We start from the raw sequence: 27328 nt of genomic DNA on the forward strand, positions 1-27328 counted from the left end.
CACACTTAAAATTGCAACTGGCCAAGGGAGACCTCCAGGGACCTGAGAAGAGGCTGGAAAGGTACTAGAATCAAGCGTCTGGGGCTGAGTGTGGTGGCATATACCCTTAATACCAGCATTTGGAAGGTGGGGACAGATGGAACTCTATGAATTTGATGCCAGGCTGTCTACAGAGTGAGTTCCAGGCCAGACGAGGCTACACAGTGAGACCCTGACTTTAAAAACAGAAGATTAGGCCCACTTGTCACTGAAGGGTATTTACCATTTTAAGATCAATCTCTCATGTGCTGTCAGTGTTAAGGGGCAAGAGAATGCCCCCAAAGTCTAGCTAGAACCAGCTGATGCTGAGCTACATCTTGTAGAGGCACCACAGCACCCATATCAGCACCCACATTTGGGGTGTGGGGTGTGGAGGAGCAAATAATCTAGATCTGACTTGGATTTTCTCAGGTCAGACAACAGGCTACAGTGCTGTTGCTCTCAAGGAGATCTAATAACGTCAGGTCCAGCTAGATTCAATGACTTGGGAATGGTCACATGGAGTGGCGGCGGGGGTCCTGTCCTCTAGGGCAGACCTGTCATTAGGACATCTCTAAGCTTTAGCCTTTCTCTCCAGTAGAACCTTGAAACAGGTGATGTGCTTGCTAGGCAAGTATTGTGTTGCTGAGCTACACCCTGAGCCCTGGACCCGAGCTTTCCCGGTCTGGTCTTAGCAAAAAGGTTCAAGTAACCTCTCTCCTACCCAGCCTCTTCCCGTGGCTCCTCCCCACTTTGTCTTCCCCCTCAATACCTTGTTTCTGCCCAGTGAGCACCTCTGCTTTGCTCTAAGACTCTGAGTTCCTTCTCAGGGACCTTTTTAGGGATCCGTGCCCCAAATGAAACAGAGGAATGCTGAGGAAAACCGGGTGGAACTCAGCTGCTGCTACCAAAATACAGCATAGGTACCATTGCACACCTCCCGACACTTCGGCAAGGGCTGTACCCAGCGTTGCTAGATTCCCACCACTACACTGTGTTTCGCAGAAGAAGCTAGAGCCTCATTCCGGAACTTGTACTATTAACCGCTTTTCAAACTACTCTTACAGTGGTACCAGGACCAAACAAAAAATAAATGGGATAATGGGAGTGGCGCATGGACCTAAAGGATGAGCTCTGTTGCAGGCTGGCAGAAAACAAAACAAAATAAAAAAAAAAATCCCTCACATTGAAGGGTGTAGCCAACCCCTCTTTCTCTGAATCGGGCTCCTCTCTGAGAGGTTTCCTTCCACCCCTTTCTTCTTCCAACACAAGGTCTCCTGGGGACAGAGCTCTAACAGTCTGGGGTCCTCCCAGGCTGCTGACGGGGCTGAAACAGACCCTGGAAGATGGAAGCAGGGGTGAGGAGGTATGTGAGAGAGATGGGGAGGGGGAGGGAGCAGCTCCTCAAGTTTCAGTAGTGAGGAACTTTGAGTGTCTGGTGGGTTAAAAATACTGACACCCCAACTCAGGGTCATTTGATATGGGTGGCTGAGGCATGTTAAATCCATCCAAAGGGCTGCACATGGGGAGCCCGGCAGGAAGGGTCTGAGTGGACAGCACAGAGGAAGCATCAGAGAGAAGAGGCCTAGAGTAGTGATGTAGGAGCCGAAGAGGTTAAGGGTGGAAATGGAGCCAGAAAGGGCCCCCGGTGGGGAGAGCTGGCAGCATAGGAGGAGCTGAAGGGGCCAGGCTCACCATGGAGTCCTGTCTCATTCCAAAGGTCTAATTCATGATGGAAGAAATCTAGCGCTCCGTTGTCTCTTCAGACCTTTGCCTCTCCCCAGAACCCTGCAGAAAGGAGGCACCAAGACTGGATCTACTCATGGGCAGGCCTGGGTGGCCTTTGCAGCCAGGGTTGTAAGCTCTGCCTGGCACATCGGGCACTCTCCTGGGAGGAGACAGGATTCTGAGATCACCCCAGCTCCAGTGACATGCTCTGGCCTCCCCTGCTACCGTGACAGCTGCCCCTCTTATACCCACCCCTGCCCTGTTCTTAAGAATCTAAGTTAGCCGCATAAGGTCTGTCATAGGGCAACAAAAGAAGCTATTCTGCTAACATAAGTTCATATTTCTACCTAGATGCAAAATAAACACTATCCTTCTCGAATGAGAAATACCTTGCACAGGGGACAAGGAGAGCTTCCTTTGGTGTGATCTCACGATCCTTGAGCCCCAGTGTGGTTCCTATCTAGTATGAGCCCTAGAAGGTCATAAAAGGGGTCTTGCTAGATACTTAAAGCTGAAGTCAGCTCTTCACCTCCAAGTGAGGTGAGCCTGACATTAGTTTTCACACCTCCAGCTCTGCTGTGGTCTCAGAGTCATAGAATTAACCCACAGTCCTGGGTAACCTTGCACAGGGCCCGACTCTTCCTGTTTAGCTCATGTTGATCTTTCCCATGTTTATACCGGATCATCTGGTGCCTTATGAAAGACATAGGAAGAAACAGTATTTTTTTATTATTAGCTCTCTTTAGAATCACACAGCCTGGACAACCCGCTCAGGCCCCTACGTCCTAGAAACAGAGTCCTGCAGGATCAGGGCGGAGAGCACTGGGAGGAAGCGGCCAAGCAGAATTCCCTTCCTCACAGTGGTCCTTGCCGGCTGAGCAAGCCCAAGTCCACATCCCCACAGGATGGAATCCGGGCCAGCCCCGTCCTTCCCCGTACATTCCTGAGTTAGGACTGGTGACTGAAGCAAAGGAAACTGGCTGGAGTGAAGCCAGGCTTCTGGTCTTGGACTCCGCTCCATCTTTTATTCAGAGAATGATCTCATCCTTGGTCCACATTCTTTAAAGGGAACTGCAGGGGGTTTCTTTCCTGGAGCCTGGAATGTGCTTTTATTGCCCCCCTCTCCTTCATAGGATCAAAGAAATAGACTACCTATGGATGATTGCCAGATTTTAGGCGTCAGAAGAAATCGCACATTTCCCCCCACTTCATCCTCAGCTTAGCCTCTGACCCGAACTGTGTTCACTTCTTCACCTACATTTCTTTCTGATTAGCCTTGTCCTACCCTGGGATCCCCCGTTACCCCTCTGTCTCCCCTCCTCCAGCCCCGGCTTCACTTACCCCTAACTCATCTGGTCTTATTTTTAGATCCGACATCTCTCCCTTTCCCTTTCTTAATATGGCGATGAGCTCTTAGGCCTGCATGGGGCCAGGGGCTGAGGAGCCCTGGCCATTGGGGGAGGGGGAAGGAAGGAGCTCCTGGGAGCCTAGGGAAGAGGTGTAGGAGGCGGGAGGATTCAGGCTCTCATGGAGCTGTCCTGGCCTCAGAAGGTTATCCATCTCCCCTGCCAACCACAGAGACATATTTAGACAGGACCAGGTGGGGACGGAGGGGTGCCAGTTTCAAGGGGCAGCTCCGGTTCCCTCCCCGCCCCTGCTCCTATTGCTCCTCCTGACCCTTTTCCACTTGGCTCTGTCGGCAGTTTCTCCAGGACCCAGCAGTGTCCTCCGTCCACTGCTCTGGCCCACTCCCTACCCCACCCCCACCCAGAGCCCCTAACTCAGGACTCTTGTATCCAGGGGCACCTCCCTATTGCAGCTGACCTCCTCAGGACCAGGAGAGCAGACCTAGATCCCACTACCTCCATGAGAGCTACTGACAGGATGGGGGCCAGGGCAGTGCCCAAGCTGCGGCTAGCACTGCTGTTTGTACTGGTGCTGGGGATACCCAAGTCAGGGGTCCAGGGGGAGGAAGGGCTGGACTTCCCTGAGTACGACGGTGTGGACCGTGTCATCAATGTGAATGCAAAGAACTACAAGAATGTGTTCAAGAAGTATGAGGTGCTGGCCCTCCTCTACCATGAGCCCCCCGAGGACGACAAGGCCTCACAAAGACAATTTGAGATGGAGGAGCTAATCCTGGAGGTGAGTAGAGAATAGCAGGCCCGAGGGAGCATGCCCAGTTCCTTCTGTGAGCCCCGTGTCTGAGGGTGGAGGCTGGGGTCAGAGCATCACAGGGCCTTTGTCTTCACGGAGAGCATGACTGGAATGCGGCCTTAGCCAAAAGAAAAAGACTCAGGAACCAGAGTCCTATGCTTCCTTTGGTAACTTTAGGGCAAGTGCTGTAGGGGTCTGTCTGTGCGGTAGAAGGCAGGGGTCCCAGGTTTAGCTGGGATGGAGGGGGGCTGCGTGCAGGCCTCTGCCATGTTCTCTCCTAGCCAAAATACATCCCCCTCACACACTTAGGGCTTTACCCCCAATACCCAGCAGGAATGTAAACAGGACTGATATTTACCTATGACTGACTTAATGACTATGTAGTTAAATATCTCCTGGAGGCCTCCCACGAGCCTCCCAGCCCAGTCAGTCCCTTTCCCTCCTCCAATTCCTCTTTTGTCCCTACTACATTAAACAAATGTCCTTTGGAAAATTCTTCAGCATGCCTTCCCCATCTTTTCTTTCAGGGAAGAGATTTCTTTACCCCCTCCCCCCCCAGACTTAACCCACAGCAGAGACAGTTAATACAGAGCACAAGGCTACGGGGGCAAGTTGCAGCAGGGAGGTCTTATGATTGGGATACATGGCCACACACCCCTTTAAGGGAGCTGCGATATCTTCATGCTTTGTTTTGTTTGGTTTTTTGTCTGAACCTCTCTGGTCCCTTCTCTGGCTTGGTGATACAAAGAGGCCCCACTTTGTATAAAAACCTTGGAACATTTCAGTGTAAGACACCAGGCCCCAGGCTTGCATTTCTGCGTGCCCTGTCGGGCTCTGGACACCGCTGTCTGATTAATGAGCCAAGTATTTTTATCCTGCGTGCTCAGTAGCCTCTGCCATCCACCTGCCACCCACCCTCCCGTTCCCCTAAGAATCACTGTGCTGCAGGACTGGGCGGAGTGCAGTGCACCCACAGCAGAAGGAGTCAGGGTGGATTGCTTGGGTGGGGAGGCTTGTGGGGGAGTGACCAGCCTGTGACTACCCTGAAGACTGGCTACAAATGCTACAGTACTACAGGAAAGGGGGAGACGGATCTGGAAGAAGAATGCTACTTAGTTTCTGTCCGTGGCTCTCCCTCCTTGGGTGATGAATGGTGACCTCTTGACTCTTGACTTTCTAGACTTTCCCAGCCTTCAGCAACATGACCAGCCGCCCCCACCCACCCCATCTGTCTCAGTTCTCACTTTGGGAGTTATGTGAGGGTCCCAAGGATCCTATATCCCCCTATGCTGAGTTTGGCCTTTGATCAGGATCGAAGGCAGGGCCCAGCCCTTCAGGGAAGGTGAGACTCCTCAGCTTCCCTCAGGAACTTTACAATGAGCAGTCAATACCCACGATCTTTAAAAACATTGCGCCAAAGACAGGCTAGGATTATGGGGTGTTTGGGGATAGTATGCATCTTAACGAATGGTCAAGGTCAAAGCTTAAGTTTCTTGGACCTCAGCTGACCTGATGATGGGAAAGCGTTAAATGGGGAAGGGGGTTAAATTCTAGGGGCTAAGTTTAACCCTGACTCCTTCTTCCAGTTAGCAGCCCAAGTCCTAGAAGACAAGGGTGTTGGCTTCGGCCTTGTGGACTCTGAGAAGGATGCAGCTGTGGCCAAGAAACTAGGTAAGGAAGGGAAGGAGGGGCAAGAAGCAGAAAGGGGATGCCAGAACAGAGATGCCTCAGTGGAGGACTTGGGGGAGATTCGGGGGACTTAGGAGTTCTTCTACCATATCTATTCTGGTGGGGAGGGGAGTCTGAAACTGGGGATACTCTATACAGAGACTTGTGCCTGCTCCAATCTGAGCACGAGATGGAGTGGGACAAGGTGGTAGCCATCTTTATCTAGAAAATGGTCAAGGCTGGACATGAGCAGGGGTATGGTGGCTCGTTCTTAGCCATCTTTATCTAGAAAATGGTCAAGGCTGGACATGAGCAGGGGTATGGTGGCTCGTTCTTGTCCTACTTGTACTTGGGAGGATAAAGCAGTAGTATTGTGGGCCTCCTCAGTTACATAGTGAAACAACCAAAAAAAAAAGTGAATGTAGATACTTCGCTCTGTATACTAACATTATTTAGTTTAAAAAAAAAAACACAAGAGAAGAAACAAAGAAAAAGAAACACAGCTAGATGTTAGAAAAAAAGGGGAAATCAAGAAATACAGGCATAGCCAGAGAGACCTTCTGCAAACACCTTTTCAACTTCTCTCCTCCCCCACCCTCTCCCTCATCCCTCCCCTCCCCCCTCTTAGCAGAGCACAGATGTTACATCACCCGGCCACCAGGCGGCAGCACAGGCTGGACACCGGATGTGGATGGGGGAAGGGTAGTTAGCAACAAGTCATCTGGACAGCCATAGCAGAGAAGCAGCTCCTAGAGTCTTCAGAGACGCTGGCAGGAATATTCATCCCCGGCTATGTAGGCAGAGCAAGGGAGCTGTGTTCCTAGAATCCGCATCTTTCCGGTTTCCTCCCCTCAGACCCTACCTGCTCCCCACAACCCCTCCTTGCCCCAGCTTCTTAGCCTGCTCAGCTGTGAGGTTAGCTCCTGAACTAAATCCTGAGGCATGGACATAGAATGCAGGGTGTAAGGAGTTGTTGAAGGTAGGTGGGGGAGAGAAATGGAGAGGCAGGGATGAGTCTGCTGGGATTATCCAGTGAGCTCTAACCAGAAGTTCGACTCAGGGAAGGCTGGGGTCGCAGCTCACCTCCCCTGTGTTCCTTAGGACTAATTGAAGAGGACAGCGTTTATGTGTTTAAAGGAGATGAAGTCATTGAGTACGATGGCGAATTTGCTGCGGACACTCTGGTGGAGTTTCTGCTTGATGTGAGGACTCTCCTGAGCCTGGCAGCCTTGACATTTCCAATGCCCCTTCGTCCCTACTGATCCACCCTACACCCCTACACACACACACCACAGACACCACAAACCAGACACACATACTACATATGCTGCACACATACCACATGCAACATACAATAGATATACATATTCCACACAGATCAGACACAATGCACACAAAACAGACATATACCATGCATATATGCTCACATGTAACATATAACACACATCATATATATACACCACATATACCAGACACACAACATAATACAATGCACATTCATGTGCAGCACACATGACATACAACACTCATATATCACACATAACATGCGACATACACAACTTTTATCAGATATATACCATGCAACTAGACCCATAAATAAACCACACATACAAAAACATATCACAAACCTATACCCCATGCCAAACAGAAGATACAGAACATACACCTCACACACATTGCACATACATCATTAATAGTGTACAGCACACGGGCCATATGCCCACCCTCTACCACCATCTAGTTCTTTATCCCGAAAAAGTCCCCTGCCTTTCCCTAGATCCCTCTCTGGGTCCTATCAGTGAGGACAGAAATGGTCTTCTCGATGTTCTTGTTCTTCCAGGTCCTAGAAGACCCCGTCGAATTGATCGAAGGTGAACGAGAACTGCAGGCATTTGAGAATATTGAGGATGAGAACAAACTCATTGGCTATTTCAAGAGCAAAGACTCAGAGCGTGGGTAACAGCTCCACTGCTCCCCTCTCTGACCCCGCTTGCCACCCGTCCTCCTGCCTCCCTCCTTCTGCCAGTGGCTCAGCATCTCTGGTTCTGAACTTCCTGTCTGTCTCCTTCCTTCCCAGGGTCAGCTCCTTCATCTGTCCTATCTCCTGTACCCTGGGGCATTCCCCAATCCTCCCCCTCCTCCCGCCCCGCATTCCAGAACTTCCGCTACAATTCAGTTGTATTTTATTCTCAAAGAACTAGAGGTTAGAGGAGATGGGCCTCCTCCTGAGACCCATGTGTCCAGAAAGATCTGCAGAGAAGCCAAGGGGCTGTTTCTTTGGCAGACCCCGAGAATGACTGTCCCTTCTTCCCCTCAGACTACAAAGCTTTCGAGGATGCTGCCGAAGAGTTTCATCCCTATATCCCGTTCTTCGCCACTTTCGACAGCAAGGTTCTCTTCCCCGAAACCGCATCAGCTCTCCCTACACCCTTAAATTGCCCCCAGCCTTCTCTCCCAAATTGATTGGGTCTTGGTCCCATTCTGCATGCCGGCACTCCCCCACCTGAAACTCATCCCTTTCTTCTCCTATACAGTTGAAGGGAAGAGGGGCATTAGATTGTCTACCCCGTCTTTGTCCTGTTAAAGTAGCCCAGGGAAGTTACACCCGCAGACCCACATTTTCTGACTCCTTTCCTGCAGCTCATGCCTCCTCTATACTAGGTCCCACTCGGACCCTGCATCTCCTACTCACGACTCTTGTCTACTTCCTCAAAGGTGGCAAAGAAGCTAACCCTGAAGTTAAATGAGATTGATTTCTACGAGGCCTTCATGGACGAGCCTGTGACCATCCCAGACAAACCCAACAGTGAAGAGGAGATTGTCAGCTTCGTGGAGGAGCACAGGAGGTGGGGACTGAGCAACCCTCTTAGTGGGGGCGGGTTCCTCTTGGGGCTAGAACACCAGTCTGTGAACTGGGCTGGGACACTTAAGCCAACCTGGAAGCCAGTGTCCGCTGGAGATGAATACTCTTCTGGACATTGGTGCTCACTGATACACTAGTAGTTCTGCATTATATTTTGTGCCCCGGATCTTAGCCCTGAGCCCTATACAAAGTCTTCTGTAAATGCATGTGGACTATGGGGCTGGTTACGATTTAAGGACTTTGCCAACAAGTGAGTAGTGATGCCTGTGTTCTGACCAGGGACTTAGAAGACTCCTCCTCTCTATTGTTGAATTGCATCCTTTTATCATTCTCAATGAAAGAGGCGTCAAGGGGAAGAGGAGTCAGAACTGGGATTTAAGCCTTAACTCAGTCCCATGCCTGCTCTCATTCTCAACGGTAGCAGAGGTAGAGGAATTGGTGTGTGTGTGGGGGTGTGCAAGGATTCTGCCTTCCAGTGGTTGTTAGGCAATGTTTCCAGGACATTTTTGGATGTGAGGAGTGTTGCTGGTATTCTAATTGGAGGCCAGAAATCCTATTAAGCTTTCTGCGGTGCACAGGACACCCCTCCCCTCTCCATCAGCGGTGCTGATGCTAGGAAAGCCTGCCCTATACTCACGCATAATTCTCTTCCTTCACGAGACTCCCAACTAGAAATACCCACTCATTAGTCTAAGTACCACTTACTCTCTCCCACTGGCTGCTGGCCTCTTTCATTGGGGCATGACATGTTTGCATTGTTTAACTCTACCCAATACCTAACTCAGTATTTACAATGTATTTCAGCCCCTCCCTGCTCCTGGTACTGGGAAGGGAACCCAGGGCCTGGCACACATTAGGCATGTAATTCTTTTTTTTGTTTGTTTTTTTGTTTTTTTGTTTTTCGAGACAGGGTTTCTCTGTAGCTTTGGAGCCTGTCCTGGAACTAGCTCTGTAGACCAGGCTGGCCTCGAACTCACAGAGATCTGTCTGCCTCTGCCTCCTGAGTGCTGGGATTAAAGGCGTGCACCACTGCCACCCAGTTTAGGCATGTAATTCTATTGAGCCTGGGTTGTCTTTTATTGAATGAGCAAAAAAAAAAAAAAAAAAAAAAAAAAAGACTACCCTGATACCCAGTTTTTACCGTTCCCCCCAGCTTCTCTCTTCCAGCCATCCCCTTCCCACCAGCCATTGTTTTGCAGCCATGCAATGATCTGGGCCTGACACCCAGAGCTTTAGATTTGCAAGCTGGCTTTGTTCTGGGGTACAAGCTGTCTATGGCCTAGGTCTGACCCAGAGGGGGTTTCAGCTGTGAGGACCTTCTGGAGGGAGATGTTCTTCTCACCCACTGAGCAGGGACCCTCTGTCTCTCTTCTAGATCAACCCTGAGGAAACTGAAGCCTGAGAGTATGTATGAGACTTGGGTGAGTGCCTCTCCCAGGACCCGGTGCTTGGGGAGCAGGGGTGGGTACGAGTCTTAGAAATGGCCATCCTTCCTCTACCTTGTGTCTTCCGCTGGGGGGTGGGGGGAAGAGCAGTATCTCGGTCAAGGGGCAAGGTTTCTGTACTGAAGAACACACCTCCGATGGCAGGCATAAGTGAATGAAGAGGTCACGGTAGTCTTGAACTCTGAGGGTAGAGATTACCAGAGCCGGAAGGGAGTCACTCAGAGAAGAGTCACCACCATGGAAATACAAGGTGGCATTCCATGACTCAGACTCAAGCAATGTCAAGGAGGCTGGATAGGAGTAGAGTAAGGTCGCCCCCAGCTCTAACCCTGTTCCCCTCCTCACCCTCCAACAGGAGGATGATATGGACGGGATCCACATCGTGGCCTTTGCAGAGGAAGCTGATCCTGGTGAGGAAAGAACCCTGACGTGGCCTGGGGGAAGCCAGGGGTGGGTGGTGTGATTGCTGGGTCATAGGACTGCGGAAGGCATTCCTGGGAGTTTGCGAGCAGCCTGGGGCGTGCAGTGTGTTGGTGTAGGAGGTGAGGAAACAGGCCTGGATTCCTGTCTCCTGTGTCCCTTTCCTTTCTGCTCCACCTCACTTTTCTCCCTTCTGCTCCCTCCAAGATGGTTATGAGTTCTTAGAGACTCTCAAGGCGGTGGCCCAAGACAACACTGAAAACCCTGATCTTAGCATCATCTGGATTGACCCTGATGACTTCCCCCTGGTAAGAGGCCCGGCTCAAGCACTGGGCTCCTAATCTGGGGACTTGGCCTGGGGCACCTTTTTTGTTTCAGAATTCCTAGCCCTACGTACTTCCTAGTTGGGGACCCAGAATATTATGCCTGCTTCGTGTTCATGAGCAATGTAGACACAGAGGGCATCCTGAGCAAGGGGAAGGGGGATGAGATGTGCTTGCACGGGATGTAGTATGTGATTCCCAGACCAGAGGCGGACAGGTGATTAGTGTGCCAGAGCTGAAAAGCGGTCTTCTGGCCAGCAGCTGGACACAGCACACTGCACATGAATTCAGAAAGTCAGCAGATTCCATGAGCCAGGAGATGGCTCCACTCTCAGCTGAACCCCCAACATCTGCCATTTGTTGTTGAATGAGCAAACAGGAACGTGACAGAATACTGATGATTGCCGGGTATAAGTACTTATGTTAAGACATGCAGGAACTGAGCTGGAGAGATGGCTCAGAGGTTAGGAGCATGCGCTGCTCTTCCAGAGGACCTGAGTTCAGTTCTCAGCACCCATGTCTGGTGGTTGTTCAACTACAGGGGATCCATACCATTTCTGAAGGTATGCACACACGTGGTAAACACTCAAACAAACACACATAAGTAAAAATAAAAATAAATCTTAAGTAGCTGGATGGTGGTGGCACACACCTTTAATCCCAGCACTTGGGAGGCAGAAGCAGGTGGATCTCTGTGAGTTCAAGGCCAGCCTGGTATACAAAGCAAGTTCCAGGACAGCTAGGACTGTTACATAGAGAAACCCTGTCTCAAAAAAAAATCAAAAATAAATAAATATTAAAAAGAGTGATGAGGGAACTGAGGGCTCTGCAAAGAGAAGTGAGTTGCCCCAAGGCATATGGTCAATCATAGGGAGACCAGGAACAAAGCAGAGTTTCTGATCTACTTCTCCAAAGGGAGAAGCTGCTTTCCTCATCTTTTTCCTTTGAGGTTTCTTCTCTTTCACTGATTAGCTTTACCTACAAGCTTGTGGTCCACAGCTGGGCTGTCCCTCCATTCATTAGCACAGCTCAACCTGCCTCCTTTTATCCCTGGCCCGAGACTCGGCCTCTGATGGGCTTGGGAACTTCTAACCTGTATTAAGTTGACGTTTTTGGTTCTCTCCACAGTTGGTCCCATACTGGGAGAAGACGTTTGACATCGACTTGTCAGCTCCACAAATAGGAGTTGTCAATGTTACAGACGTGAGTTCCTTTCCTCATTCCTGGCTATGCAACAGATCATCTCCCACCCAAGTACTAACGGGGCTCGACCTTGCTTCGCCAACAAGATCAGATGGAACTGGGTGTGTTTAGGGTGGTGTGGCCCTAGACAGCAGCAGCTGTCTCAGCATAGCTAGCTCTCTTTCACACTGCTGCTAACAAGCAAGCAAGCACTGCCCAGGAGCAGAAGACACTCTGGTCAAATGGCTGGACCCGTGGGGTGGAGACACGTGATCTGAGCATTTGAATCTTTCACTCGCTGGAATCATGTCATTCTTCAAAGTCCAGTTCAATTTCTTTGTCCTCTACTGAGTTTCTCTTTGGAATCATCCCCTCTACGGTACCCTGGGAGCCACTGGGATTAAGAGCTTCCCTTTAAAGCATCCTATCTCTTCTAGCAGTCTTGGAATATTTTGAAGGCAGACGTCTTCTGGTGACCACATAGTAGATACTTATGTGTCGAGCTGAATTGAGTAGTGCAGCTTTTGCTTTGGTAGTATTCTCAGTCTAACGGAATAGGCAAGTATTCTGTTCATTGTAGGGCTGGCTTTGGGAAGTTTTATAATAGAAATAAAATGCTAGCAAGGCTGGAATTTCTGCTTGAGAGACTTGGAGCAGAGTTTAAGAGAAAGCAGCCTTACGGTGGAGATCACATAGTGTACAAGATTTCAGTAGGAGACAAACTCTCCAAACTGAGAGCCAGGCCTGGTGGTCCATGCCTGCAACCTAAGCACGGGAGAGGCAAAGGCTGGAAGTACTCCGGAGAGTTCAAAACCAGCTGGGGTTACATGGCAGAGTATGAAACCAGCCAGCCAAGGTTGGAAAGCAAGTACACATTTTTTTGTTTGTTTTTATTTTTTGTTTTTGAGACAGGTTTTTATCCATACAGCCCTGGCTGTCCTGGGACTCACTCTATAGACCAGGGTGGCCTCGAAATCAGAGATATACCTGCCTCTACCTCTCGAGTGCTGAGATTAAAGGTGTGATTCATCATCTTAAAAAAAAAAAGAATGAGAAACAAACAAACCAACAACACAATAAAAACAAAAACACAGCAAAAAAAAGTGAATATCAGGTTTGGGACTAGGCAAGTATTTTTTTAAATAGAGTTTTAGACTTTAAGATCACTGAGACTATTACTAGAAAATCATTTTATGAAAACCTTGAATGTTGGCACTTCTGACATTATTCTGTTGGCCATGAGTAACCACTGGTGCTTTTGTATTATGGACGCAATAGAGATGCATGCTTTCAGCAGGTCAGGATGGCAACAGTAAAGGAAGACAGACCGAAGGGAGGTTCGTAGCCAGTTCATCTTGTCTTTCCACTCAGGGCCATCACTATGCTAACTCTGATCTTCACCAGCATAGGCGCTCTGGCCACGGAAGGGACAAAGGCTGTACACTACAGTGAGCGGGAGGACGAGGGCCAGCTCTGCACTAACTTTAGCTCCCATCCCCTACCTGTGCCATCACCTAGGCGGACAGCATATGGATGGAGATGGACAATGAGGAGGATCTGCCTTCCGCCGAGGAGCTGGAGGACTGGCTGGAGGATGTGCTGGCGGGAGAAATCAACACAGAGGATGACGACGACGACGATGACGATGATGACGATGACGACGACGACGACGACGACTAGTTGCCGTGGCAACCACCTACCAGCCCCACTTGCTCTTCACACGTACCTTCCTACCATCCGCGCACTGCCCCAAGCTCCTTGGGACACTAGGTCACTCTCTACTACAGGGCCCACTGTGGTCTATATACAGGGTGCTTGAGGTCCTGGTCTCCCCCGCTGATGAGAAAGGGAGCTGCTTTTCCTCAGATACCAGCCCAGTTCTTTCATCTCTCTCATTTCCATATCTACTGATTCTCTCCTCCCCATACTTTCTGATTCTCTTGCCATCCCTTCTCTGTCCCTTCCATCAATACAGTCTCCCACTTTTCAAATCTTAAACCTTTCTGGCTGTCCTGATCCAGGCCAGGAGGAAGGGAGGTACTGTGTTCAGGGATGTATCTCACCCATCTCTTGTTAATGTATTTGGGTCAAATGCAAGGCCTTAATAAAGAGATCTGGGGCAGAATGAGCAAGCGTCTGTTGTTGACGATGCCTCGCCCTGATGGCAGGAGGGAGGTGACCATCGGAGGGGAGATTTCACTGTGAGTGCCTTGTTAGGAGTGAGCTAGGAGCTGATCAGCAGTTATCCCAGGGAGGGCTGGGTATTTAGCTGCCTCCAGTCAACAAGCCTTTTCTGAACACATGGTGTTTGTCCAGTGCTGCTGCTGGGATCTGGAGGAACAGACAGCGCCAGGCCTGTCCCTGCTCTTGAGCTGACTAGCGTTGCTGGAAAGTTAAGCCTAGCACCCTTAACAGCCGAAGAATACCATAGCAATATGTAATTGATTATGTGGCTGCTTTATAGTGCCCTCCCAGAGGCTCTGTATTTGAACATTAAGACTGAGTCCACTGTTCTTTCTTAGTGAGGGTCTCTCCAGATCCTGGCGGTCCTGCCGTCTCCTTCCGTGGTCCCTGCTGCTGTTTCTGTGTACATACACCTACACCTCTGTTCTTATACTTGATGCACCCTGTTACTGTTCTGCTATTATACAGCCACTAGATTGAGTCCTGAGGGCAGGGATCCAGGCTTTCTCTTTATTTCTATAGGGCCTTGAACATAAAGACTTGCCCCCATGGTAGTTTAAAGAAAGAATGAAACAACAAGGTAGGAGAGGGGGATAAACATGGACTTGGTGACTTCCACAATGGAAGCAAACCTTCTCCAGACCTTCAACTGCAGAATGGGATTTGACGGGAGCCAAAGGAGTTGGGACAGGGGCAATCCAGTCAGTGGAAGCAACAACAACAAACTCGAAAGCATTAGCAGGGTGTGTTTGTCATTTTGGCGGAACCAGAGGTCAGAAAAGTGAAGAGAAATTCAAGTTGTGGCCACGGGATTGGGCAAGCGTAATGGGGTTGGTTTGTACAAGTGTTTGAACTAAATCCTATGAACTGGGATAGAAGGGCAAAAATAGCAAAAACCAGAATCGACTTGGGAAGGGGAGGTGATGCAAAGACAAAGAGCCCCACTCCTAATCAGAAACTGTATGATCAGTGAGCTGGGGAGAATCTGGACCCATGTGGTGGTCATGGCAACGAGGAAGTATTGCCTTTTGAACTAAGAGCATCCCCAGACTCAAACCTGTTAGAGTTTTGTGAAAAAGATTCACACACACACATCCTCCCACCCCCAGGATAGGTTCAGATGGGAGTAAGCACAAGGTTCTAAATAAAGAGACCTTGTTGTTTTTAGATAGGGCATCACTATGTAGCCCAAGATGGGAGTCCTCTTGTTTTAACACTCTGAATCTTGACATGGCAGGTGTATACAACGTTATGCCTCACCCTAGTTTTTGTGAAACCAGTGTAAAGTTAGTGGATGTCTAAGTGTGGAAAAATGAGCCCTGAGATTATAGACATTTTCACTCTCCACGGACAGATCTACCCAGGCAGCGTTCTTAGAGAAAATGGCCATAGTGTATAGAACAGAAACCAAATATCTGTCAACCTATTCACACATAATGGATAACTAATAATTGGGTGTTAGGTTACACCATAAAAGTATGGGGTTTGTTTAGTACAGGTCAGTGAAAGACACCACACTAAACAACTTCCTGTTTTTTTAAGCACCTATCTGGTACCAGTCCCTAAAGACTTTATATTTCTGACTGTAGGAAGAACCTTATATTGGCACAGCATCCTCATTGGCTGGTGGACACTGAACTTGATGAACTTAGAGGAAACAGTAAGCAGGAAGCTCATAGTCTCTGTGTCTGCTGTCTGATTTGCTTCATTTAAATACAACATGTTATACAGTTGCTGAGTCTCAAAGATGGGTCGACAAGATAGATTTTTGTTTCTACGACACAGAATTAGGTACAAAAGCAAATTCTGGGGGGGTATGTTATCTTCAAAGGGGCAGCGGCCAGCCACACTGGGGAAAAAGAGCAAAGAGAAGCCCTGTGAAATTTAAGGTGGCAGGAACATGACCTGCTTCTCCCAGAAGGAACGACTCACTGAGGCTTCTGGAAGGGTCTCCTGCCAAGCTAGAACAGTGGCAAGATGAGACATTCTAGTGGCCTGCAAACACGGAAGGATGGTCATACTTTTCAAGGCCAGACACTTCCAAGGGTTGAGCTGAGATCCCTTATGCTAGAGATGGAGTGGATATCGAAGGCTTCTCCAATTCTCCCTTCCCTCTTTCAGTCTGGCTGAGACTATGGGGGAGGAAAGTCCCTGAGGTGGAGGGGAAGTGAGAATTATCACACTGGGCCTAGGCAGAGGGACAGAGCTAGGAGACAGCTAAGTGTGGCTTTGTTAGTTGTCTATATTTGCATGCTGAGCTCATGGCTTTTTTCCCCAGAAAATAAAATTACATCATAGTGTGTGTGTGTGTGTGTGTGTAGGGGGCGAGTGTGTGGGGTTTATTTGGGAAAGGCAAGGCAGGAGGAGCACAGGGGTCCAGCTGCTATTATCCAGAAGAGATCATGGCTCCAGGCCAAGTAAAAGAGATTATTACCCTGTTGCTGCTCCTCCCCACCCCCATCCCCATTTCTATTCCTAGCATGGATAAACTTGATCATTTTCTACTGCTCCTCTGACCTATAAGGCCAGGAAGGAGGTTTTTCCAAATACCAAAGCAAAGTAGCCAAGAGAACCCAGAGGTCACAGGCCTTCCAAAACCCCCAATCCAAATTGCTTCCGCTTTCCAGGGGTCCTGGCCACCGTGATCATCCAAAAGTCAGAGGGCACAAAAGCGACCCACTGGGGAAAAATTAATCTGAGGACCGTTCCACAGTAGAAGTGGAAGAGGCAGAGTCCATACTCCTGTCCAGTGCGGTCTGTATCTAGGAGTCTTCCAGAACCCCAGCCCACAGTCCATGTCCCCTCCTGCCTCCCCTCCCCCTTCTCTCGCCGCTCCCCGCCCCCCGCCCCTCCCCGGCTCTGACATCACCGGCCAGCCGGGTGGGGTGAGGCGGTGCTGGGCTCAGGCTGTGCTCCACGGGCGGAAGAGGCGGCGGCGGCAGGAGCAGCGGCGGCAGCGGCGGCAGGAGCCAAGGAGCAGGCTCCAGACGCTGCTTAGGAACCGGGGACCCACGAGTGCCCGCACCCTGAGCGCTCAGCTCCGGAGGCGGTGAGAGGGGCAAAGGGGAGATGTGTCGTGGGGAGGAGGTAGATTGGGAGTCTGGGTCTAGAGAGGTCACGATCCTGAACCCGGGGGATAAATAGGGGAGCGTGAGGATTCAGACAGGTCCACGGTGTCAGGCCCCGTGGGGTTTATGCCGGTGTATTCAGAGTCTGGATTGTGCTGCAGGCAGAGTGGCTTCGTCTGCCCATTCCGTGCTGAACAGCAGTTTGGGAGTCCTATGGGGCCTGGGGATTAGGATGTAGCCTGCTTCCCGCCCAGCCGGCCGGGCCAGGCCAGCTCCCGCCCCTCCCTCCTCGCTGTTGCTTCGGACTCGCCTCTGCAGGCGGTCTCCGGGCTCAGCTCAGCCTAGCCTCAGCTCCTCCGGCAGCAGGCAGCTGGTAGGTGTGCTCTCACACCCAGCCTACTGCGTCTGGGGAAAGTGAGATTGGTGGAAGCTTGCCCGGAGGAAAGGAGGTAGGAGCTGGGGGTGCAGAGGAATGATGGAGACTACGTAAAGACCCTAATTTAAAAAAAAAAAAAAATCAGTGTCAAAACCGACAGGGACACAACACACCTTTAAGAAAAAAAGCCAACCACACAGTGACACACACCCATGTGACTTACACACATCCTCTCATACAAACCAAATCACAACATCCCTGCACTACGCATCCACCCACCCACCACAACCCATTCCCTCCCGTGTGGAGTCTCCTTGACCGGTGGCTGTGAGACATCCCTCTTAACAGGAATGTTGAGTAGTGGATGTAAGCAGCGGCCGCTGTCCACAAACGCACCCAGATTTTATGAACAGCTTTAGCAGACAATACCTCAAAGACTGGTGAGCCTGTGCTCTTACCCGGGTGAGGGGCTTCTTGTGACCTTTCTTGCTGACTGCACGTTTAGAGCATGGAGTACCTGGGAGTGGCTAGATTCTGGCATCAATGTGGCCAAAGGATGGAGGAGGGAGCAGAAGCAAGGGAGAGGGCGAAAAGAATGAGTCAGCCACGGATGGAACCCAAGTTAGAGGGAGGGTGGAGAAAAAGAACGAGAGAGAGAGAGAGAGAGAGAGAGAGAGAGAGAGAGAGAGAGAGAGAGAGAGGAATGTGTGAGAGGTAGACATGGAAAAAGGGACAGATCCAGAATCAACCATGGAGAGGAAAGGAGAGAGGGGTGGCCTGAGGAGGAACGGGAGAATGCTGGAGAGTAGGCTAAAGAGGACCAGAAGTTAGGGAGGGTGAAGAAAGCAGGGAGTTAGAAGGAACACGTGAACATTTGTGTCTTGTTTCTCTAGGTTGTGTCTGGCCCCAAGGCTGGATGAGCGATTAGTGTTAATTGCTCTTCCCTTTGCGGTTAAACACTCCAGTGGGGAAGCTGCCAGCATGCCCTAGGCTGCCAGCTTCTCCGGTTGCCTACTACTTATATGACACCTGTGCTCAGCAGGTGTACATATACTTCATACGTAAGGTCACAGACTCACACGACCTCACACACAGATCTTCACATACAATGTGAAGATAGTCTAGCTAGGTTTCTTCACTAGCTAGGCAGTAGCCAACCATCATATATTCCCTCCTGTCAACCTTCTCCCTTTTCAGTGGGGAAGCTGATCCCTTCCTAATGGTAGCTCTGGGTATTTAGGTGGGGACACTGAGTCTCACGAAGTTCCAATGTGTCCATGGCTATCAGCAAATGGGATGAGTGAATCGGGAGAGATGGAAGGTATGAGTGCCCATGGTGGAAAGAGTAAAAGGGGGTTGGGTAAAATTTAGCTCAGTGGGAGAGTGCTTGCCCGGTCCTCCAAAATGGGGCTAAAAAAGGTAGCTGAAAGAGGTAGAAAAAGAAACCAGAACCGACGAAGGAGAAAGGAAATAGATGCGAAGGGACAAAGCTGTGAAAGTCATAAACAGTCCAGAGGGAGAGTCACGGGGCCCATGCCCTGCTCAGTCGTGGAGCCCTCCTCTGCCCTGCCTAATCCAACGCCAGCTATCTTTGGCTACCTCCATCTTGGGCATGGCCCTTTGCAGTCCCAGAGGCAACCTGGTTTTCTTCCTAGGTGTACATTTTAGAGCCGTCCTCCCAGGCTGACCTTGGAACTGTAAAAACCCTCTTTGTTACAGGAAGAAGGGTGGCCGAGCTATCCAAAGTTGGACAAAAAGGTTAGGGGAAGAAGTCAGCTAAAACACTGAAAGAAAGAAACTGCCTGGATTGGGGGCCCAGACATCCCTTACATTACACTGGCTACAGCCCTAGCGCCCCCCTTCCCACCTGTTTCCGTTGATTACTTCCTCCAGCTTCCAGCTCCAGACAAGACCAACTGACTGGAGTGAGTGCCTAGGAATCCCCTCCTGCCTATTAAAGGCACCTTCAGGTCCTTGCATCTGTACAGGATGGCCCCTCCCCTCAACGGCCAGCAGCTGTAACAGATGTGGAGGAAGGGGTAAAATCTAATCCTCAGGCTTCCTTTTTAAGTTTCCTATGTGGAACCAAAATGCTGGGGAAAGGGGATAATCGACCAGACTAGTGTCAGAATGCTCAGAAATAGTTTCGGTGCTGCCACCTCCACTACAGGTGCTTATCCATTTGCGAGGCTTCTCTGAGCAACACACGACTTACTGTCTAGTGCTGTCTTCCCAATCCGCACCCTCAGTGGTCAGGGCTCAGCCGAGAGCCACCTTTGGAGAGGTAGGAAGGAAGGAAGGAAGGAAGGTGTGAGGAAGCAGTGAGCAGAATACAGAATGAGATGGGAGGGAAGGGCACTGACTTCCTGGCAGCCTGAGCTCCAGTTCCTGTCCTGGTATCCTGTCCCAAGAATGGCCTCCACCCGGCCCCCTGTGCTGCTCCAGAGATGAGAATTGCCAGAGCCAGGAAGGCAGACTTCTTGATCAGCCCTTACGAATTCTAAATCTTTGGTGAGGATGAAAGAGGCAAGCTCTGCCAAGCCCCATCAGACTGACCAGCCAGGGATAATGGCTGATTAGTGAAACCCGAAAGTCATGTAGGGAAGAGTCCCTTAACTGCCCTGCTCTTGCCTCTGTCACACCCCGCCATGGGCAAACAGCAACTTCAGATTCTCCTTACTCTGCTCCCTCAAGAGAACCTAGTCCTCTTTTCTGTCCCTTAGCCCTTCCCATACTCTTCCCATTGGTGGTGTCATTGTCCTGATGATGGGGGGTTTTACTCTCAACGGAAGTTGCTATGGTAACAGCTGAGTGGAGGCTGCAGCCTTGTGGACTCTGTGCCTATCTCCCCCCCCCCCCCCACATACACACTGAATTCCTCCTGCGCAGCCTTTCCCAAGGCCAGCTCTCTTCGGTCACATTGTGGGTTCCCTCACCCCTCTGGATTGAGTCTGTACTTTCTTGCATACTCTCAGCTGGTTCTAACACAAACATACATCCCACAGAGGCTCACAGCTAGTGCCCGCACATACCTCCATTACCAGACCATCCAAACACCTACTCTATCTGCCACATACCTGTCTTCCCCCAGGAAAACTCAAGTGCGTGCAAACACATATGTACACACTGCCTCTCACTAGCCACCTTATATATTCCTACCCACATCCCTCTTAAGGGCCTCCTTGTATGTATTCCTCTTGGAAAGCTCCTACCCGCAGCCCCCAACCTTTGTGGGTGTGTGTGTTACACACATTAATCCCTTCCCGCCTACCTCCCCAGCAGATCTGATCCAGAGCCCTAAATCTTCACTCCTCCCGAGAGATTCACACACAGCTACACACGTTCCTCCCACAGCAGCTCTCGTATTTACAAACTCCTCTTCCCCACGACATCAAGGCTGTATGACCCCTTTTCCACTGAGACTTTGGTCCTCGTGCCTCCTTTGGGGCAGGGTCGTCTTGTCTCCATCCTATGCTATCTTCCAGCCCATCCCCCACACCCCCTTTTCTGCCCTAGGATTATCAGTGGAGGCGGGGCTGGGCTCCAGCTTGCTGCTATGTGACCTAGATTTCAAGGCAGAGATGGTTCCTGGTGCTGACAGTCAGAGAGCATTGTCCCTGGCCCTGCCTGGTAGGACCACCACTGGGCCCTTCTGTCTGGTGGCACCTGGTGTGAAAGTAAAAGTGTTTCTGACCAATTCTTCCATGGGTCGTGCTAGCCCTGCTGTCTGGCTTATTGTCTGTTTGTGTCACGATGCCTGCCACCGAGGGAGAGTATTATTCTGAGAGTTTATTTTGGTCTAAGCAGGGGGCTGAGAATAAGGTGTTCTGGGCCCATACTTAAGCAATGCCCATAGCTCTGCCTCAGTTCCCTTGCAAGAGAGGCTAGAAACAAGGAAAACAGGTTTGTCAACCTGCCCCTTTGATCTGCAAGTTTCAGGTCAGAATTGGGTGATGCAGGGGCAGCTCTGGTCAGGTCCAAGGCCAATCAGTTTCTTGCCCACCTTTGGTCTAGCCACAGAATGTTTATGATGTAGTTACTTTTTAATGCTTTAATTTTCAGAATATAAAAATATACTCATTGCAAAAAACAGTTCCTTACTTGAAATAAGATTTTGCTATGTAGTCCAGGATGACTTTAAACTTGCAGCAGTTCTGCCTTAGATTGCTGAACGTTGGAACTACAGGCATAGGTCACTATGCTCAGCCACTTAGCTTACCACTGGCGTTTTACATTTTATCAAATCCATAAAGTTCATTCTAAGGTCTGACCTTTCTTTTTTTTTAATGTACATTGGTGTTTTGCCTGCTTATATGTCTGGGTGAGGGTTTTTGATCCCCTGGAACAGGAGTTGCAGACAGTTGTGAGCTGCCATGTGGGTGCTGGGAATTGAACCTTGGCCCTCTAGAGGAACAGCCAGGGCCCTTAATCACTGAGCCATCTCACCAGCCCTAGGTCTGACCTTTCTATTTTAGCTATTGTCCCTATCTTAGTGAAGGGTGTCCTTGAGTGCTCCCTACCTCAACTAAGGATCATGAGAGGTATGAAGGCCTACAGTAGGTCTAGCCTTGCCTGTAGGCGGCTAGGTTGGAGGTAGCATCAGAGTATGCTGATAAAAGGTTAGCAGCCCCCTTCCTGCCAGATTTCTGAAAGCCACATCTAAGCTCCCCTCCCCCCATCACCCAGCCTGCCTGGGAACTGGGCAAGGGGCCAGAACCAGCCGCTTGGTATTCTTGGGCGCGGGGGCTGCAGGCAGAGCACAAAGGCTAGGAGGGCTGAGTTGGGGCCTAGTAAACTATAAAGGGAGAAAATGGGTTCCACAAAGGTGGGGGTGGCCCACTGCTCCCTGCTACCCTAAGACCTAATAATCTAATGCAGGGGTAAGCATGGTGGGGACAGGGATCCATCAGACCAAGTAATTAGGCATCCATCCAAAATGAGTCATTGGCGGGGTGGTGGGAAGTTGAAATGAGGAACCCTTTGCTTCTGGGGAAGAACGGAAGATGGAATGCACGGGGCTTCAACCAAACATTTTAGTGTCTCGATGTTAGGCAAGCCTGTGACAGGGGGAGGAGTTGTAGCTAGGTGGGGCAATTGGGAGGGGGACTTGGAGACTGCAAGAAAGTCTGGAGAATGTTGCCATGGCAACCGCCTCCTCAGTCAGGGGAGCTGTTGCCAGGGTTACTGTTAAGGGAGGGAAAAAGAAAAAGATTGTGTATGGGGTGTGTGTGTGACTTGTCACTCTAGACTCCATGATGGCTCCTAGCTTTCCTAAGTTTCTTCGTGTGTGTCAGAGGTTTTCCTTTTCTCCCTCCAGATCTGCTCTCCTGAACCTTCCCACTTTAGGTACATACCATCCTGGCGGGACAAAGTGCTCTCTCCTGTGTGCGTGTTGCTGGGGATGGGGATAGGTGCAAAGAGCAGGCGGTAAGTGAACCAGACCCCATACACTAAGCTCAGCTTTCTCTCCCTTTATTACCCTGACTACCAGTCATGGCAGAGTACGGGACTCTCCTTCAGGACCTGACCAACAACATCACCCTTGAAGATCTGGAACAGCTCAAGTCAGCCTGCAAAGAGGACATCCCCAGTGAGAAGAGTGAGGAGATCACTACAGGCAGTGCCTGGTTTAGCTTCCTGGAGAGCCACAACAAGCTGGACAAAGGTTGTGGAGGGGGAATCTGTTCATTTAACAAATAGAAACAAACTAACACAAGCCTCTTACACAGAGTGAAACCTTATGATGGGGCAGGGTAAATGATACACACAAGAGACAACAGGGTTCTAGGGCAGTAATCATTAGACATGTTTCCTTTATGGCCCTTTTTAGTACAAAATGTTTTTCAATACTCCTGTGCTATTGCTACATATATAACAGCACATGAGAATGACTTCAAGTGGTAAAACTTAAAGCCATAGTTCTAATGTTTTCTTACCTACTTTTAGAGGTTGCTGCTTTTTAACAGTAGGAGGGAGACACTGATTAGAGCAGTAACATGCAGCTGGGGCTTGCAGGGAGAAATGTGTGAGGCGGTCTCAAGTGCTGGCAGAGTAACCGGAAAAAGCACTTGCCATGCATGCTCACCAAGAGCTCAGGGCTCACAGTGAAAGAGGGGAACCAACTCCTCAAAGTTGTCCTCTGACCTCCATGTACTTTGCCCACACTCATGCACAATGATAATGATAATAGACCATCCCCAAGGCAAGTGGGATTCCTAAGGTAGAACCCAGAGAACCTTAGCTAGACTTAAAAGATTGGATCTGATTACCTGAGAATGTAAATCTTGAATTAGATGGGTCTGAAAGTGAAGTCAGAGTCCTTTGTATGAACTATTCTGGCTCTAGTATGATAGGTGGCAGGGAGGGACACTAAAGGAGGACTATCACAAGATTACTGCAGCAATCGGGGCAGGAGGCAGATGATCCGATGGCATACACAATCTTCACAAACCATCCTGCCTTTGTCAGTGCTTTCTCTAAGTAGCTTTTCTTACTGGGCACAGAACCTTTGATTGGCTCTAAATCTCTCCTTTTCTTCCACATGTGGTGCCTCGAATTCTCTGATACTCATTTGGAAAGAAAGTGGAAAAAGGACAGGATGGGTGTGGGCTAATTTTGAAGGCAGCTTTTCTATTGTCCCTTCCCAAGGATGGACTTGATATCTAGTCTTTATTTTCCATTTATGCCCTAGAAACTTTCATTGACACCTATCCTAACCTAGATCAGTCCTCAGAACTGCGTGGCTGCCTCAAGCTTTTTTTACTGGCTTGGCAGCCCCTTCTTTCACTGTTGTCCCCTCCAGTAACCAATGTAAGCAGTCAGTGTTGGTTCAAGAATACCAGTTTGACAGGGTAGAAGCTGACCTCTGTCGCCAAGTTCTGACTCAAGCTGCCTTTCTCCAGACAACCTCTCCTACATTGAGCACATCTTTGAGATATCCCGCCGTCCTGACCTACTCACTATGGTGGTCGACTACAGAACCCGTGTGCTGAAGATCTCGGAGGAGGATGAGCTGGACACCAAGCTAACCCGTATCCCCAGTGCCAAGAAGTACAAAGGTAACAGGCCATGTCTCGGGTATAGTTTCACTTCTGCTTTTCCTCTGACTATATTCTTCAGAGTGGAGAGTCACCCTTAATTTGGGGAGTGGAGATTGATGCTCAATGGGCCTGCCTGGTTAACTTCTATCCCTGGACACACCCATCTTTGCTTTTCCAGACATTATCCGGCAGCCCTCTGAGGAAGAAATCATCAAATTGGCTCCCCCACCAAAGAAGGCTTGAGCAAGGGGGAGGAAGAGGAGGAAGGTTGATCTTCATCAGACCACTCCCTTCCCCATCCTCACTGGGAGGGGCTAGGGCACTCCCCCTGCCCTGTACCCACTTACTAACTTGGTCCTAACCCCCTTACTATGCGCGCGTGTGTGTGCGTGTTCACACGCTCTGGCTGTCTGTCTGTCTAGCTCATCTAGTTCCTCCTCCTCATGAGGGGAATGGAGTCAGGGGAGGGGGGGCTTAATTTCCCCACTATAGGGGAGGTGGAAGCTATTTCTATGTAAATAGAAATCGGCACATTCCTCCTCCTCCTCTTTCCTCCACTCTTCCCCCACATCTTTAAAGTATGGAAGCAGAAAGGACCTGCATTTTCCTGCATTGAGGGGTTAAGGTGAAGATGAGGTATGGGAGAGATGGTTAGAGCTAAAGAAAACCAATGGGGAAGGAAGGTAAGAGGCAACTCAACCTCTACCTGGAAGGGGAAAGAAAAGCCAGGATTCAGTGTTTGTAAATCTATGCTGGACTGGCTGGAGTCCAGTTTCCTGCCATTCCTTAGGCTGAAGTCCTGAGCGCCACTAGGCCCTCTTTTATGCCCTTGACACAGGCCTGGGAATGGTATGAGCCAGAAATCTTAATGAGAAGACCACTAGATCCTTTCCTGGCCCCCCAAAATCAAACCCCATGGAGAAGCCAGCATTTGATGTCCCCAACTTCTGCTCTGGAGAGACTATGCTGGGACCAAGCACTACTGAGCCTGAGATAGGAATGCAGGCAGAGACAGGCCTACTTTATACTCCTTTATTACTAAATATAGACTGTTGAATATACTGACCCTGAGCCTAAGGAGGTTGGGGAATGAGATCTGTAGGTTTTAACCTCAACCTGCCCACACCTACAGGGTCCCAATATGGATATTGTAGGCAGCCTTCACACTCTGGAATACCCCAAAAAGAAGTTAATTACAGTGGTTTCCTTTGCGCTGATTACCACCCTAATTCAATCCAGGAAGGGACTTGGTAACCTTTCTCATTTGGGTTTGTGGATGCCGCCAAGCCAAGTCACAGTACAGTGAGTGAACCCAGCCTCCTACCTGTCCCAAGATGCCCTTCCCCATCTTGACCGTGCTAACTGTGTGTACATATATATTCTACATATATGTATATTAAACCCGCACTGCCATGTCTGCCCTTTTTTGTGGTTTTTAGCATTAACTTATTGTCTAGGCCAGAGCAGGAGTGGGAGGGGATTGCCACAGTGAAGGGACTGACAGAGCCAAATTGTTACATAGTCCAAATGGAAAAGAAAGCATTTAAAACAACCACAGCAAACATAAAATTTACATGTGAGCTCAGAGACTATTTAGAGGAAGTTGAAGGTAGTAGCTTCTATGATGTGGGAGTAAAGCTTCACAGGAGGGGAGGCCAGGCTGTCAGAAGAGGAAGAAGCCAGACTGGCTAGCTAGCGCACTCAACTCCTAGCCCAGCCCAGTCTGCCCATCCCCTCTGGCCACTGCTGCAGATACCTGCCTTAACACACACACCTCCAAGACTCCAGTTTTGCCTTAAAGGTCCTTCCTAAGTCTCCCTAGTCCTGTCTGGCTTCTCCTTTAAGAAAATAGAGACTTGTAAAGCTGGGAGAAAGGAACTAAACATAAACCATCCTTCCATCTGGGATGGTATAAGAGCGAGAGTGAGACGGAGCTTTCCTTATTTATGGGAGAAACAGGAGAAGAGAAAGGGTACTTTTCAGCACTTTCTCTGTAAGGCAAAAAAAAAAAAAAACTTTAAATAGACTAACCTGCCCTAATAGACTGACCTACCCTGCTATCCTTGTGCTGCCGTGAGGTTGCCCCTAGCCTGTGCTCCTGTCTGCAGCATGCACGGCCTTGTTCTAACCCTGGAATAAAGGTGACTGACTGTACTGTACCTGACTGATTCTAGAATTTCTGTGGGTCATTAAGAGTTGGGAAACCCCTGAATGACTGGGAGGGGATATGTAGCCATGTTTTCCCTATTATCATTCACTTCAGTATGAATCAAGGGCCTGGAAACACCCCTAAGTAGCACTGGCATAAACAGGCCCATACCACTTACAGGGACTTTGGAAGAATCAAACGTTTATACTGGAAAGAACCAAAGTACTCTATCACAAATAGATGGACCACATACCACACAAAGCAGCAGTCAAGGGGGGAAAGCTTTACTGAGAGAAAATACAACAAATTCCAGAGTGCATGGTTTTAAGCCCACCTCCTACTCCCGCTAGCAGTGAGGACATGAGAGTACCCGCTTCCTCCACTCGTGCCTCAGGAAGGAAGTACAGTAGCTGGATCTGGTCTGAGCTGCTAGGAACGGGGCAGGAGGAAGGAGTATAGAGATACCACCCTCTGCTCTTTCCCCCTTCATCCTGGCCCAGTGTGGTCAAATCAAACCAACCCAGGATACAGGATTCCTGATTGAACCTTGTGAAAACTAGGGGCAAAAAAATAGCAGCAAAAGCATTTAGGGCAAGAATTCAACAGGGACTTTAACACACAGTGGCCAATGGTTAAGACAGGTGTATACACCCCAGTCACCAGAATAATCTTCCAATTACTGGCTTGTCCCTCAGTTCACAGGAAGT

The 27328-nt window shown here is 49.7% G+C and overlaps 2 protein-coding genes across 2 annotated transcripts; both read left to right on the top strand.

Annotated features, from left to right (window-relative positions):
- The first annotated feature begins 62 nt into the window (after positions 1-62).
- Casq1 (calsequestrin 1) lies at positions 63-13932 on the top strand. Its single transcript, XM_048448889.3, has 12 exons — positions 63-1384; positions 1739-3891; positions 5490-5574; positions 6673-6773; positions 7412-7523; positions 7889-7962; positions 8287-8417; positions 9810-9855; positions 10235-10289; positions 10507-10607; positions 11751-11825; positions 13323-13932. Exons 2-12 carry the CDS (start codon positions 3613-3615, stop codon positions 13482-13484), a joined length of 1221 nt encoding a protein of 406 aa, XP_048304846.3. The 5' UTR covers positions 63-1384; positions 1739-3612; the 3' UTR covers positions 13485-13932.
- A 2967-nt stretch (positions 13933-16899) lies between these two features.
- Positions 16900-26631, top strand: Pea15 (proliferation and apoptosis adaptor protein 15). The gene is made up of 4 exons (XM_048448898.3): positions 16900-17037; positions 22924-23097; positions 24335-24490; positions 24651-26631. The coding sequence occupies exons 2-4, from the start codon at positions 22926-22928 to the stop codon at positions 24713-24715; spliced, it is 393 nt and encodes a 130-aa protein (XP_048304855.1). The 5' UTR covers positions 16900-17037; positions 22924-22925; the 3' UTR covers positions 24716-26631.
- Positions 26632-27328: the final 697 nt, after the last annotated feature.

Source organism: Myodes glareolus, chromosome 5 (genome assembly GCF_982192425.1).
Source record: "Myodes glareolus chromosome 5, mMyoGla1.1, whole genome shotgun sequence".
Lineage (NCBI taxonomy): Eukaryota > Metazoa > Chordata > Mammalia > Rodentia > Cricetidae > Myodes > Myodes glareolus.